Genomic DNA, 15,042 nt, shown 5'->3' on the forward strand with positions numbered 1-15,042 from the left:
CTTATGTTTTATTGATAGTTAAACGTTAATAACATAAAGTAAAAGTGGATTTTTTCTTATTTATAAGTGTCTTGACATGTTTTATGTTAGATAGTATCAAAGATAGTGAACTTTTTGTATGTTACCTCTGTATACAGAAAAAACCGTTTATTAAGTAAATTTTTGACTACTAAAAAAGCCTTGTACTCATTTTCTGGTACTAAACAAATACTTTGATTACAGTTAATTACAGCAAATCCGTTTTATACGCTATGCAGATGTCCTAAGTATTATTTGTTGACTGCATTCATGTGGTTTACGAATTTGCAATACAAATTACTCTCAAAATAAAAAAATAAGATGAAAATCCGCAGTGCGAAAGCTGACAGTTTTTTCAAGGAGTGAGAGTGGTATTTCTGGGGAAGAGAAAAAATATTTCTTGGTGTTACAATTAATTTTGCTAGTAAGCCTTTCAAATAATCGTGGTTTACTACGCTAGCAGCACCCAACCCCCTGCCACTAGCAGAACCACCTCACTATAAGGCACTACTGGTAATTTCAGGAGGATCGCTTTGTGCCATTTAAAAAAAAAAACGTTTATTATTTTTATTGATTTTTATTAAATGAGCTCGTGCTATGATAAGTAAAGTTTTTGTTCTCTACGAATCAATTTTTTAATTTATCTAACTCAAATACTTAAGCTACAATTAGCCATTAAAAAAAAGGTATCACTCATTCTCTAGTTTTCCCTAATTAACTGCAATTCTTTTATAAAAATAATTCTATAATTGTTCTAGTTATTTATCTTCTCTCCTTAATTATTAATGACTCATTCGATTATAATGATAATAATACTCTCTTGTGAAAACAAAGTTAATTCTGGAACACATAGTAAGTACACATTTCATTGAAAAAACTGGAACTTAAAAACACACTATTGAAGACGACTTATGTTAGTTTTAATGAATCATATAATAGTTGTAGAAATCAATTCAAGGACTATGATAGTAAATTGGATAATTTTCTACCGGGAGGCAACTTCACAGTAATTTATTAAGTATTACATTATACTATTTTCAAATACTGCTTTTTTGTGCAAAGTAAAAACTTGTAGTAGTTTACCTGCCTAATTGATATAAGTGTGCCAATATATTACTTAGCAAATAAATTTAAATCATATTATTTTTAAAAGATAATTTACAAACTTACTTAAATGTTTTTTAATATTGTACTACATATATGAATTCCACATTTCAGATGATAGAGAATGATAAGAAGGATGTACATAGTTTTTTGGAAATTGATCAAAATTCATGCCTTAATAAGGCAGCGTTACAAAAAAATATACCTCGCTCATCTTCTGCACCACCTATGCCACCACGAATGTCTATCATTAATATGTATCCTCAAATCATAAATGGAAGACCTGCGAGTGCTGATGAACGATCATACCAAGCTGTTACGTGTAAAAGTAAAAATCATAAGATTAATTTACACTTGGAAAACAAACCTGAATCTTTTAATGAAGTATTGAAAGGAAATACGACTAGTTCTTGTGAATGCAGCATACAGGAAGCTATGATAGTATGTCGCCGATGCGGGGCTTTTTGTCATGATAATTGTATTAGCTCTCAATATGTTTGCGCTATCTGTCTGATAGGTTAAACTTGTTAATTATTCTTCTTTACGTAATTAATTTGCTTCAGACAATACAGAAAACTAATACATCTTAGAAATTTTCTAAGTAAATATGAAATTTCAGACTTATACACTAATTATTTAACGAATAAACGTAAGGACAAAGGTTTGACGACGTAAAATGATACGTGCGTTATGTTACGTTGACTGGAAATGTTTGAAAATGTATACAGCTATTATTCTTTTGTTAACTAAAAAACAAAATGCAAAAAAATAGGTGACCACTGTTAAAGTTAACATAAACACAGCAATCGAAAAATCTTAGCCAGATATCCAGTACTGTTTCAGGCAAACTTGAAAGTTAAAATGAAAACCATGAAGGGTAAAAATATTAAAGGACCTTTTTCAAATGTAGTTGTTCTAAATGCAGTAATGGCAGTGAACACAAAAGATTTTATCCGAAAGAGCAAAGCTTGAAAAAGTATTTTGGTAACATATTGCTGACTCCTAATTTATATGACTATTTGTAACTTAGTTTGCATTTATTATTTCGTAGTAATAACTATTCGAATGAATGTATACTATTCATACAAAAACGAGCTTTATCAGGCATGCTTTGTCATTAGTACTAAGTAACTGTATGTGGTTAATTTTCATGTTCAATAACATGAACACTCAAACATAACTATTAAGGTAGTAAGGTACGTGTAAGTGTACAATTCACTTATTAACCGGCTTATTCACCCAGAAATAAAACTAAGTTTACATAGATTTTGTGCAAAATAAATTACTTAACAGATCCCTGATATTTAAATTGCATCTTATAAAATTACTCTCACGCAATCCAACATATTCATAAAACTAATGTCAACTACTTGGCTCTGTAACTCAATACAATCATTATCACTGCAATCAAAATCATTTCAGTACTTTTAGTTTTTCATATTTTTCATTTTACCTTAAGAATATTTTTTTTACTTCATTTTTTTTTTTTTTTTAATTAATTAATTACTTTCATATTCTGTTCTTATACCAATTGACACATATCTACCACCTATTTCTTATGCTTTGTAGTGTTGCCAATTCTCTTTTACACAACAAAGCATGTTCTTCGCATTAACTCAATATCCATGACACGGTCTAAACCTTTAGGTACCACGTTTCATTTTGGTAACAGTACGAATATAACTAGCCTATTTACATCTTGGCAAGTACTTCGGTACTTTTCAGACCATAAAGAACGCTCATTAGGCCTTTTATCTAGAATCCCTAATTTTACAATCTTATACTTGATTTTTCATATCTTTCTTCCTTCAACAATTTTTAAGATAATATTATTGGCTAGTGGCTATTAGGCTAGTAATAGCTAGATTTTTTTCTCGATCAATAACCGTTTTACTAAGACCTACGTAATAAGCAAAATTATTTCTTTCCGCAAAATGTATATGAAACTTGTCCAGCCACTCTTTTTTTCTCCGAAGAACTCATAAAAGATCTATTTCAATCTAAACATCAGGTCTTTAGCCCATATTTCAACGCTCTACTGAGCCAGGCATTACACAATTGCTTTATACGGAACTACCCATTAATTATAAATCTTTGTATATAAAATGACAGCGATAGTTATAGTATAACTGTACCTTTTTTATTTGTATGGGACGTCCCTTAAGGCAAAGTATACTATAGTAAAACTCGTAAATATTGGCTGGTGCGACTATCATACAGTTCGAAAGAGTCTGACAGAAACCCCAGGTTCTCCAACTTGAAGTTTTTTTTCTGCTGTGTCACATACATGAACTGAACCTACACTTACCTCACAGATAATATATAACATCAATGCCCTTTGATCATGAACCGGTAGCCAAGTGGACTCAGCACTATTATGGTTTTGCTAGTCATTTCTTTAAATCTTAGCGGCAATTTTCTGCACTCTGTACTAGAGAAAGCGATCTCAGATCGATTCATCGGAAAACTTGTTCCTTAGGATAAAAAATTAATATGAAGATTGATCTGAAATACTTGATCGATTCAGAAAATCGATCCAAGTACCCTCATTTTGGACTAGTTAATTTTAAACTTGTAGGATATGTTACTGGAGCTAGCGTGTAAAAAGTGCGGTCGAATTTAACGAAGTAATGTTCCTCTAATTGTACATATCTACTTTAATCTTTTAAATTGGACATGAATATATATTAATTCATCATATTTAAAACTTGTGCAGATATTCAGCATAAGTCAGGAAAAGTCTGCGTAAATAAGCTGTTTGTTTGTAGAGTGTCAGCGTACGTCAAAATACACGTACGTATGTGAATATATGTATTTTTACATTAAGTTATAATTAAGGAGAAGCTTATTACAATTCAGTACCATAAAAGGTTTACTTTTTCGTTCAACTCCCGACAGCCCCCAAAGACCTACCTTTGGTCGTTTTACTTAATTTTGTTACACCCCCCCCCTCCACACATCCCCACATAAAGTCTATTATTTACACACTGTCTATGAGGCAGATAGATCAACTTTATAATTATAAATGATGATAAGAAACTTTTTTTGAATGAGTACTCAGAGCTTATTTACTATGTAAAATGTTTTGAAAACAAGTTATAATGCTATTTTTAATCATTACATTTTTAGTGCGTTGATTTTTATGATTATCGTTATTATTATTTTTATTATTTTTATTAATATTGTTAAATAAATATAAAAAACTACACGTAAAGTAAAAAGTTTTACAATTAGATAAATTATCGATAATCATTATAGTTGTCACCGGTCGCTCCACACAAGGACAAGGAAATTAGTTTTCTACATCCCTAACTTTTTATAAATCTATAAAAATTAACATTACAACTATTGTATTTTTGTCAAATAATTTTTAAAACATTTTTTGTATTGACCATTATTTATTAAAAAAAAACCTATGACTTTTTAGTGTTTCAATTGTTATTTTTCTTTGTATTTGTAAATCAAACGATAAGCATAATTCATATTTAGTTATAAAAATTTCATTTATGCGTAAAAAAACCCAAAGTTTTCTAAAAACAAAAAATTTTCTGTTAGATAACTTTTTTTTAAAAATAAACTCTTAAATGAAAAATATCATTCTATTAAAATAACGTCCAATGGTAGTACTGTCAAATTTTGTATTTATTATTAAATAAAAAGACGTTTCGGCCGTTTGTACAATGTCCCGGCCCTCATCAAGTATAAAAATCTATGAGTAACGAAAAAAATTCTTTACAATACAAATTTCGGTAAATACAATAAACGGAAATTAAGTAAAGTGTATATAATATACCTCTGACTCTTACGAAGGGGATGTAAAATCGTAAAGTAGTCAAAGTTTCAAGTTTCGTTACTTTTATACCTTTCACATACACAAATTACACAGTATACGCACATAATACAATCAAATAAGAATCGCAAGCAGTTCCTTGTGAGACATACCTAAACATATCATGTTTTCCTAATACCATAAATAAAAGGGGCCCTCAAATCATGTACATCAAGTTAGCTTCCTTTTTTAATTGACTTAACGAGAGACTTGTAACAATTTTTAAATTTTTCTGTATCTTGTTGTCTACTAATATTATTATTGAAATAATGCATATTTAACATTTTGGAAAACAGGCGCTTTTTGCAATTTTGTTCTGCGTCTAAACTTTTTATTTTATCAAAATTAAAGTTGTGTGTGAATTCAATGCTATGTTGTGATACTACAGACGTATCTTTTTTTTTCTTTATGTCTCTTTTATGTTTTGCCATTTTTAATTTTACAGCTCTTGATGTTTGATCGACATAACGGCAGTTGCAATTCGCACATGGTATGTGGTAAACGACATCATTTTTATCGAGTGGCTTGGTTACATCTTTTCCAAGTGAAAAGTTCGAATTTAATTTATTGTTTAAACTGTATACAAGACGCATTTGAAGCTTCTTACAAAAATATTTTATAGAACCGTGCGTGCAAGTAGGGAATATACGATAATGATAACATGAATTGAGAATTATTACTGTTTCTATTGCAAATTTCAATCGTGTTCGTGTTTTTAAAGGTATATATTCTTTCGTATAAAAATTAAATTATAAATTTTTGAGGATGGTTTTTAGCTAGTAAAAATTTATTGAGTAATTTTAAATAATCGTTATGAAATAAGTGTCTGCTAATTTAATGGAAAAGTCTACTTATGTGTAAATGATACCTATTTCATGTTGTATTAGATGGTAGGAGAGAAAATTTAAGTATCGGCCTGAATGTGTAAGTTTTTGGCACCAATAAGTTAGCACTGTGTTATCTTGTTAAACTATAATTTTTTAATCTAAGAAACTAATGCTGTTGTTGTTGCTGAATTTGACTACTTATAAATTTTAAAAGTTTCTTTCTAATTTTTTGATTAAGAATATTTCGTCGGCAAAATCGCACGTAAAAAATAGTTATAAGTTGAAAAATGAATTGATATGTATTATCATTTCACCTGATTACACTTTTATTGATCTACATGTTGTCAGTTTATTTACTTATACTAGTGAAGCCTTTATTATAAATGCAACAAGACATTTTCGGAAATTCTTGAATAGTAAAATCAATGTTTCTATTAATGAATTTTGCACAGGTGTATCTTTAATTTTAAATTTAACTTTTTTCCATTTTAACAACAAATTTTATAAACAAATTTTTGGCTCTTACATGGGCAGTCCTTGTAGTCCAGTACTGTATGATCTTGTAATACGTTTGCTTGAAATTTCGTGCTCAGAGAAGATACGTTTTGATGTTCCACTGTATGTGCGGTATGTAGATGATATTCTTATGTGTGTGCCTACTAAATATATTAACTATACTAAAAACATTTTCAATAGCTATTGTCTGAAATTACGATTCACTGTTTAAGACACGTTATAACGACAGCATTAGGTTCTGAGATTTAGAAATTATCATTCAACAAAACAACATATTACTAACTAATTGGTAACAAAACCTACACACTCAAGCCGATACTTTAATTTTCTCTTCCACCATCCAATACAACATAAAATAGGTATCATTCACACATCAGTAGACTTTTCCATTAAACTAGTAGACACTCAAAATTAATCAATAAATTTTACCTAACTAACAACTATCCTCAAAAATGTATTGATAAATTTTCAAGCAAAAGAACAAATACCTCAAAAAACATGAATATGATTAACAATTGCAATAGAAATGATAATGATTATAAACTAATCTTACCTTTACCGTATATTTTCACTTTCACGGTCTTATTAAATATTATTGTAAGAAGCTTCGCATTAGTCTTGTATACAGTTCAAACAATAAATTTAATTCGATATCTTTATTTGGAAAAGACGTAACCAAACCACTCAATAAAAATAGTGTCGTTTACCACATGCCACGTGTGAATTGCAACTGCCGCTATGTTGGTCAAACATCGAGAGCTGTAAAATTAAGAATGGCAGAACACAAAAGAGACATAGAGAAAAAAAAGACTACATCTGTACTATCACAACATAGCATTGAATCGACACATAACTTTAATTTTGATAAAATAAAACGTTTAGACACAGAACAAAATTACAAAAAGCGCATTTTTTCCGAAATGTTAAATGTACATTATTTGAATAATAATATTAATAGACAACAAGATACAGAAAAACTGAAAAATTTTACAAGTCTCTCGTTAAGTCAATTAAGAAAGGAGGCTTACTTGATGTACATGATTTGAGGGCCCCATTCCTTTATGGTATTAGGAAAACATGATCTGTTTACGTGTATCTCACAAGGAACTGCTTGTGATTCTTATTTGATTGTATTATGTGCGTTTACTGTGTCATTTGTGTATGTGCAGGGTATAAAAGTAATGAAACTTGAAAGTCTGACCACATTACGATTTTCCATTCCCTTCGTAAGAGTCAGAGGTATATTATACTCCTTACTTCATTTGCGTTTATTGTATTTATCAAAATTTGTATTGTAAAAAATTTTTTTATATTACTCACAGATTTTTGTACCTGATAAAGGCCAGGATATTGTCCAAACGGCCGAAACGTCATTCTGTTTTTTAATAAATACAAAATTTGACAGTACCACCATTGAACGATATTTTAGTTATTAATTAACTGTCATTGGACAGCTTATATTGTTGAAAAATATTATTATTTGATGGTTGGCGCGCGAACAGTACAAAGCGTGAAATCTTACATATAGTGTGATCCGATTAGCCAAAATGTCCGTAATTTTTTATGAAATTCAGACTAGCCTGAAAAAATATATTGTAGAGAGTTCAACAAAGCCAGTCAATCGTAACAAAATTAAAGAAAAAATATTTCCCTTCAAGGCCTAAAAAAAATGATAAAAATAGTAAAACACGGTTCTTAGCTTGAGAAACTAACAGTAAAACTTAAACATATACATAGGAGTATGCGTGGCAAGAAGACAAAAAAAATCAGCTCCGGTTGGTCGTAATTAGTCCAGTAGTTTCCCTGCAAAATGCAAGAAACCTCGTGTTTTGAGCTAATACTTAAAAATTAATAACTTTTTTTTGCATAAACATTAAGGGCTTAAATTTGGCAGAGTTGTAGCGTAAATGATCTTCAACAAATGTACCAAATTGTAGCAAGATCAGACAGCTTCTGCAAACTGCAGCTAAATGCAAACAAAGGTACTTTAGCAAAACGTCCTAAAAAAATTTCTTTGCAACGTTAGATGCAATTTTTGCGTGGGATCATATTTTCAAATACTTACTTCACAATTTTTCGAAGTATTGAATTTTTTTACCGTATGGAAGATGGTTATTTATTCCCGAGATATCATTATTTTAAAGATCGCCTGCAGTTGCAACGTACTCAGTCAATCACACTAGAGTCGAGCTTCAAAGAGCTGACATGGCCTATGTATCAGTGGCTACAGCGGCTCATGGCCCCTCATGTGCCATACCGCCGTGCGCAAAAAATACCCATGTGGTTTATCGTTTTGTAAGCTGTTTTCACTCTGCAAACTAAATTCCATGCTTTTATAAGTTGTAGAGTAAGTATTAAATATTACAATCTCGCGGAAAAATTGCATCTAACGTTGTAAACGAATTTTTTTATGCTGTTTTGCCAGAGTACCTTTTTTGCATTAAGCTGCGGTTTGCAAGAGCTATGGATCTTATCTTGCTGAAACTTGGTGTAGTTATTGAAAATCATTTAAGCTATAATTCTGCTAAATTTTAGCCCTTAGTGTTTATGCAAAAAAGAGTTATTAATTTTTAAATATTTTCTCAAAAAACAAGATTTTTTTGCATTTTGTGGGGAAACCACTTGACGAATTGAAATCAACTGTACCTTATTTTGTTTATCTTCATCCATTCTATGTATTATTCATTCTACTGAAAATGACATATTTCATGTCCCAGTCAGTTACGAAGCCGTTTGAGGAGATATTGATCTGGAAATTTTTAATTATTCAAGGGGTACTTTTAGAGGTACAACAGAATTCAGACCATAAAAAAATTCCTTGGGTTTAAGATGTAAAAAGGGGCTGAATTGGCGTTACGGGCTCATGTCTCATTCGAAAATTTGCATTTTTGACGACATCTGGAATCAAAACACTGAGATTTTAATTTTTTTACGATATGGGATCTTAAATTTAGTAACGCAAATAACATTTTTAGCATTTTAGACAGCCAAACAAATTTGTATCCAAGAATTAATTGTTATTAAAGCTGCGGGACTGACATCTTATAAATTTAAAATTTCAACCGAAAATACTCTCACAAACGCACGCAATTAAATATGGGTATTTCAATTAGGGTGTTTTGTATTCTATAAAGGTTGAGGATATTGCTGGAATATACTTTGACTTTTCCTCTCCATTAAAACAGTCCTACAGGCTTGCGAATTGAAAGATTGTGTCTCTCCAAAATCAAAACGGAGAGCCCGTAACGCTAAGAAATTTTATGTAACTTTTTAAAGCGTTCGTATATCGACTCGGAATGTGGTGGGTTTAATTCAAGCTATTTTTTATACAATATAAGTGCAGTGGCAAAGCTCAATTTACGTTTGGCGCGTTACAGTCTCGATTTTTGGACAATTTTAAAAGAGCCCGCAACGATCCTTTTTTTGCTAAGGGCCCGTAACGCTATCCCATAACGATACAAAATTCATTGTATCTTTACTGAGTCTTAGCTTATCGGCTGAAATAGTGTAGTACATATTATTAGGGACTTAGTACATCGTACAAGACAATAATAAAGTTAAATTTTCACTGTGAGTGGTATCATCATGATTTTAAGATGTATTTTCGAACCCGTAACGCTCCTTTTTTTGAACGAATCGCATCATATCTTTCTGCACTGTTTTATTATCGACTTAGATATTGTAAAATATAATAGTAGGGACTCAGTACATCGTACAAGTGCAAGGATACAGATAAAGTCTTACTGTGAGTGGTATAGTCATTATCTTAAGATGATTTTTCCAATCCGTAACGCTACTATTTTTTAAAAATACCATAAAAAAGGCTTAAAAAATGTTTTTGTACAGATCCAGGAGGGCATAAAAAATTTTAGCTTATTTTGATCACGGTCAATACAAAGTTTTTTTAGAAAAATTATAAACTCGTTTGAAATGTTTGTCCATTCCCTCAAAATATGCCGTTTTCAGTAGAATGACCCATGTATATGTATGTATATGTATATTTTTTCATCTTTTTTTTTTAGCTTCCTGTTAGTTTCCAACGATAAGAACCGTGTTTTACTACTTTTACCATTTTTGCAGGCCTTACAAGAAAATATTTTTTGTTTAATTTAATTACAACCAATTGATTATGAAAAATTGTCTAAAGTATATTTTTTTTCGAGCTCGTCTGATTTTTCACTGCTGAAAACTTCATTTGATCCTACTATTACATTATGTATACATGCATACGCACATATATGTGTACATATATATATATATATATATATATATATATATATATATATATATATGGGTGATTCTGCCGAAACTGACTCAGATTAAATGTAAAATTTCCAATTTTTCAAGTTTTATTTAAAAAATTTTTTATTTTTTATGATTACTTGTAATTACAAGTACTATGAGTATCTATAACGAATTCGCTACAAAATGTTCCGTTAAAGAGTTATGCATCATGAATGATTTTTAGGGGGGGTTGGAATGAAACTTAAATAGAAAAAAGTAAACGTGATGTATAATTTGAATAAAATTATTATTGAAACAATGACACAAGATTTTCTATATTTATACATGTAAAATAACATAAGAATTGTTTTCTTAAAAAAGAATTAATTTGAGAAGTGATGTTAAAATAAGGACCTTAATTTTTCGGATATTTGAAAATAGTTAATTGTTGTATTAACAATTTTTTTCAAGAAAACGTAAATTAAGTTATCATATTTAATTAATCTTAGTAATAACCAACATTTGATAAAAACATTTTTAACATTAGTGTAACGTTTGAACAATTTTTTATAAATAATTAAAAATTATTTCATTTTGTACTTAATTAAAATAGATACTATAATAAAACAAATACCATAACAAATCAACTAATTTTTGTTTTGCTTTAAACGTCAATTCAAATAAAATAATTATTTTCCCTAGTATACATAATCAGTTCTAATCTTAGTAGACTTAGAAGCCCCACCACTCCGTCTCAAAACCACAGCTTTGGATCTACTTTCCATTTCTTCGTTGAAGGCTTCATCTTTTTGATTTTCTTAATGATGTGTTTTTTTCAAGGCTATCATAGAATCATTTTTATAATTTAAAGTACCTGTATGATAATGACAACATTCTGTACCAAGGTCGCAATGAAAACATCTGAGAGAATTGAAATAGATTACTAAAGAATTATGTACATTCCAAGTAAACTGAAAAATTTTTCTTGTTCCAAGGAAAGAACTAATATTTTTGGGCATGTTTAATTCGATTTTTATTATATCTTCTGGAGTTACAAATTCAATCATAATATTTTTGACATAACTTTTGATTACTGATGTGAAAGCCTCATAGTCTGGAATATCTGTGTCGAATCGAACTCTATTATCCGCCATTCTCTTGATCGTTGCCCCAATTTCGTTTACGGGACTTTTACCGTGTCCACTTTTGCTTAAATTATAAGATATTTTTTTTAATTGTGAAAAATATTTTGGGAGAATTTGAGTTATTAAGAAAAATAGGTTTTTATTTTTGTATTGATTTGTAGCACCATCGCTTCTAAAGAGTTTTGTCCCAATTAAAGGAAATTTTACGAACAATGGATTTAAAATTTGACAAATATGAGCTAGTACAGCTGAAGCATCGTTCTGAAGGCTGTTAAAGACTCTTACAAAGCCTTTTGTATTATTTTTCGAGTAAAATAACCCAGTGTGTATAGTTATTTGTTTTCGACTGGCACCGTAGTGTACAGACTGAATTTATGTGTCATATATTGTTAAATAATTTTCACTAAAATCAATCCAAACCCCACATTCTTCTTTATTTAAAGACTTGCATAAATTTTTTTTGTGACAAATTCGCTGCGTATGAATTAAAAAAATTGGAAGTTCAATATTTAATATCTCTAAAAGCTTCTTCAATGTTACAGAAATGTTTGTTTTTCGTGAGTAACTTATAACAATACTTTTTGTTGTCTTTGCACTTAGTCGAGTTTCTTTTGTACTAATCCATTTCGAATATGTAACCTTGTCATTAAATTTTTCTTCTGGTAAATGAAAATTTAAGGATCTATTTTTACAAAGTAAACATTTTTTTGAATAGCAAGCATTTGTGTCTTCACAACAAATTAAAGTTTTTATCACTTGATAAGATGTCTTTTCACTAATGACATTGTTAGAATAAAGACAATTAATAAGAAACTGGAAGTTCAAGTGAATTACACAGGCACACGTATCTTGAGCATCTAATTTTGGAGGTACGATGTACACCGGCCTATATTTACTAAATGTAGAGTAGTCAATTTTGATAGACCTTTCACTTAAACATTTCAAATGAAGATCTTACAAATTTGCATTAACATATCGTACTTGGATTTTTGTACCGCTAAGACGTTTATAATTTTTTTGCCCGGGTCAATGCAACTATTTTCTTAAAAAAAAATATTCAGGTCTTATTTTAGTTTTTGTACTTTTGTTTTAATTTTTATATTTTATTGAAGTTCGTTAAAATTAATCAGCTTTCTATTCTGTGGTATAAATTTGTGTATTTGTGTCAATAATCTATACATTCAACATTTTTACCTGCAATAACACTTCGTACAAGTTGTTTGAACTTTTTTTTTCTTAAGGATACGTATGAGTCTCTAATTTGTAGACGTGTAACTTCAGCAATTAATAATTTTTGCTCGATATCTTTAGATAAAGTTTTTATTGAGTTTACCTTCTAACGGTTGCTTTTGGCGAGTTACTCAATAATTGTTTATTCTCTAATCGAACACATTTTTTTTCAAGTGCATTTTTTTTTTTTTTCAAGAGTTTTAACCTTGGATTTTAAAATACTGTTTTGTACGTGACACATACGTCTTTGTCGACCTCATCTCTTATCGCTATTTATTTTTTGCTTACTTTTTTTTGAGGAGTTACAGTCGTACAGATCACACCTGCAGTCTGTTGTTGTTGTTGTTGTTGTTGTTGTTGTTGTTATTGTTGTTGTTGTTGTTGCCGCTGCCTTGCCTTTTGTCCTTTTTTCCACTCTCGTTTTTTTTTCCTTCTTGCTCGTTGTTCTCTTGCCGACAAATCCGCAATAAGCTTGATTTTACCTTCTGCTTTTGCTTTTCTTTTCCTTTCTCTTTTTTTTCGACAATATTCTTGGTACGCTTGTGGATCACTTGTAATCCTGACACGTTTGGATTTTAATTTCTGGCTTGTTTCGTCAGCATTCTTCAATTTTAATATATTCTGCTTCCATGCATTTTTTCCTTTTTTGGCTTTTTTCAAACGCAATTGCATTTCGATTTTCTTCTCAGTCTGATTTTTATTTTTGGTAGTAACAAAATTTCTTGTCGTTAGAGCCATTGTGCTTAATTTGCTATGTGGTCAAGCAGAACAAGATGTTTAAATAAAGATGGTAATATCAAGTGGTAAACATTTCAATTTAAACCATTCAACTTATTTAGATAGGTACTTACTTGATGACAAGGCTCAAAAATCAAGTTAACTGGACGCTATAGGTTATATTTTGACGTAAACATTACACTACCGCTACCTACTGTTTTATCTCTCTCTTTCTGGTGTCGTTATATAGTCTCTTATGTTGCCTCTGTAACAGTTATGGAGTAAAAGATAAGTTATTTGAAAACTCAAAATGCTCGGGCGTAGGAAAAGTTATTTGAATGTATTGTCTATTATGTAGGTTCGGAATGGAAAATTTGCGAATAGAGTTTCGAGCTTTTTAGTAGTCGTACGACTCGTAGACAAAACTTTAAAACTTTTCCGCTGATAACATATCCACTGTTGTACAATACTACTACAATGTATAGTTTACGTACCTGCACACGTAAACCAAGATGATATCCCAGGGGGGGGGGGTTGGAATGGATCAACTTTTTGTTAAGCACGGAATACGAACAATTGAGAGCTTCTCTATGCAACAGAAGAAAATTTTTTGCAGAACAGTACGTGCGTTTCTTTACTTCAAGTATGTAGCTCATGAAATGACCAGTAGATGGCATATTACAACTCATTGGCGTATTTTTAAATTGATTTACGCTTAGAACACAATTTTGGTGCAATTTGTTGGACAAAATATATGCAGTGAAAACTCATTCTCATTTGTCGATATTTGGTGTGACTATGGTACAAATCTAATCCCTAATAGCTATATTTCAAAATGCGTATACGCCCAAGTGGCAGATAAGCCCTATTTTTTACTGGTAAAAGCTTTTATCAGTGAAATTGAGTTGTGGACATGGGTAGGGATGGAAAATTCGACTCTAAATGATCGATTATCTCAATAAAGGGGGCAGAATGTTGGTATAACACAATATGTCAAGTAAAGTCGACAACATTTAACACAATTTAACGTTTTTAAGGTTTTGGATTTCATCACGGCCCGCGAGTACGAGCACTGGACACGATCTGAGCAAGTTTCGGCAGAATCACCCATATACATGTATAGACAGTTGTTTTTGTGACTATGCGCTCTAGTTGTTAAATCACATATTTCATTTCAACTTGAAATAGTTACCGTATTCGGTTATTTCAGTTATCTTCAGAAATATATACTGCCCTAGTGCAGTCATAAAACTGTATAGTAATAAAAACAGTCATCAAAAATAGCTGTTGACCCTTAATACTTCTGCTTTAACGAATCACTTGTAAGAATATGAAGGTTTTTCACTATTTCAACAAACTTATTCACTTAAGAGTGAACGAGAAATTATGCAGAAAATACTATGTTTTTCCTACCTTGCTAATTTAGTGATTG

The 15,042-nt window shown here is 30.4% G+C and overlaps 1 protein-coding gene across 2 annotated transcripts in view; it reads left to right on the forward strand.

Annotated features, from left to right (window-relative positions):
* Asx (transcriptional regulator additional sex combs) overlaps positions 1 to 2,598 on the forward strand; it is a 422,683-nt gene extending 420,085 nt beyond the window's left edge. For both annotated transcript variants that reach the window (XM_089589205.1, XM_089589206.1), the window contains one exon: positions 1,237 to 2,598. In XM_089589205.1, the coding sequence (XP_089445331.1) occupies positions 1,237 to 1,644 (408 nt within the window). In that variant the 3' untranslated portion in view covers positions 1,645 to 2,598. The remainder of the gene's footprint in view (positions 1 to 1,236) is intronic.
* Positions 2,599 to 15,042: the final 12,444 nt, after the last annotated feature.

Source organism: Copidosoma floridanum, unplaced genomic scaffold (assembly GCF_036245765.1).
Source record: "Copidosoma floridanum isolate Cflo_tuat_1 unplaced genomic scaffold, Cflo_Japanese_pri ptg000008l, whole genome shotgun sequence".
NCBI classification, from domain to species: domain Eukaryota; kingdom Metazoa; phylum Arthropoda; class Insecta; order Hymenoptera; family Encyrtidae; genus Copidosoma; species Copidosoma floridanum.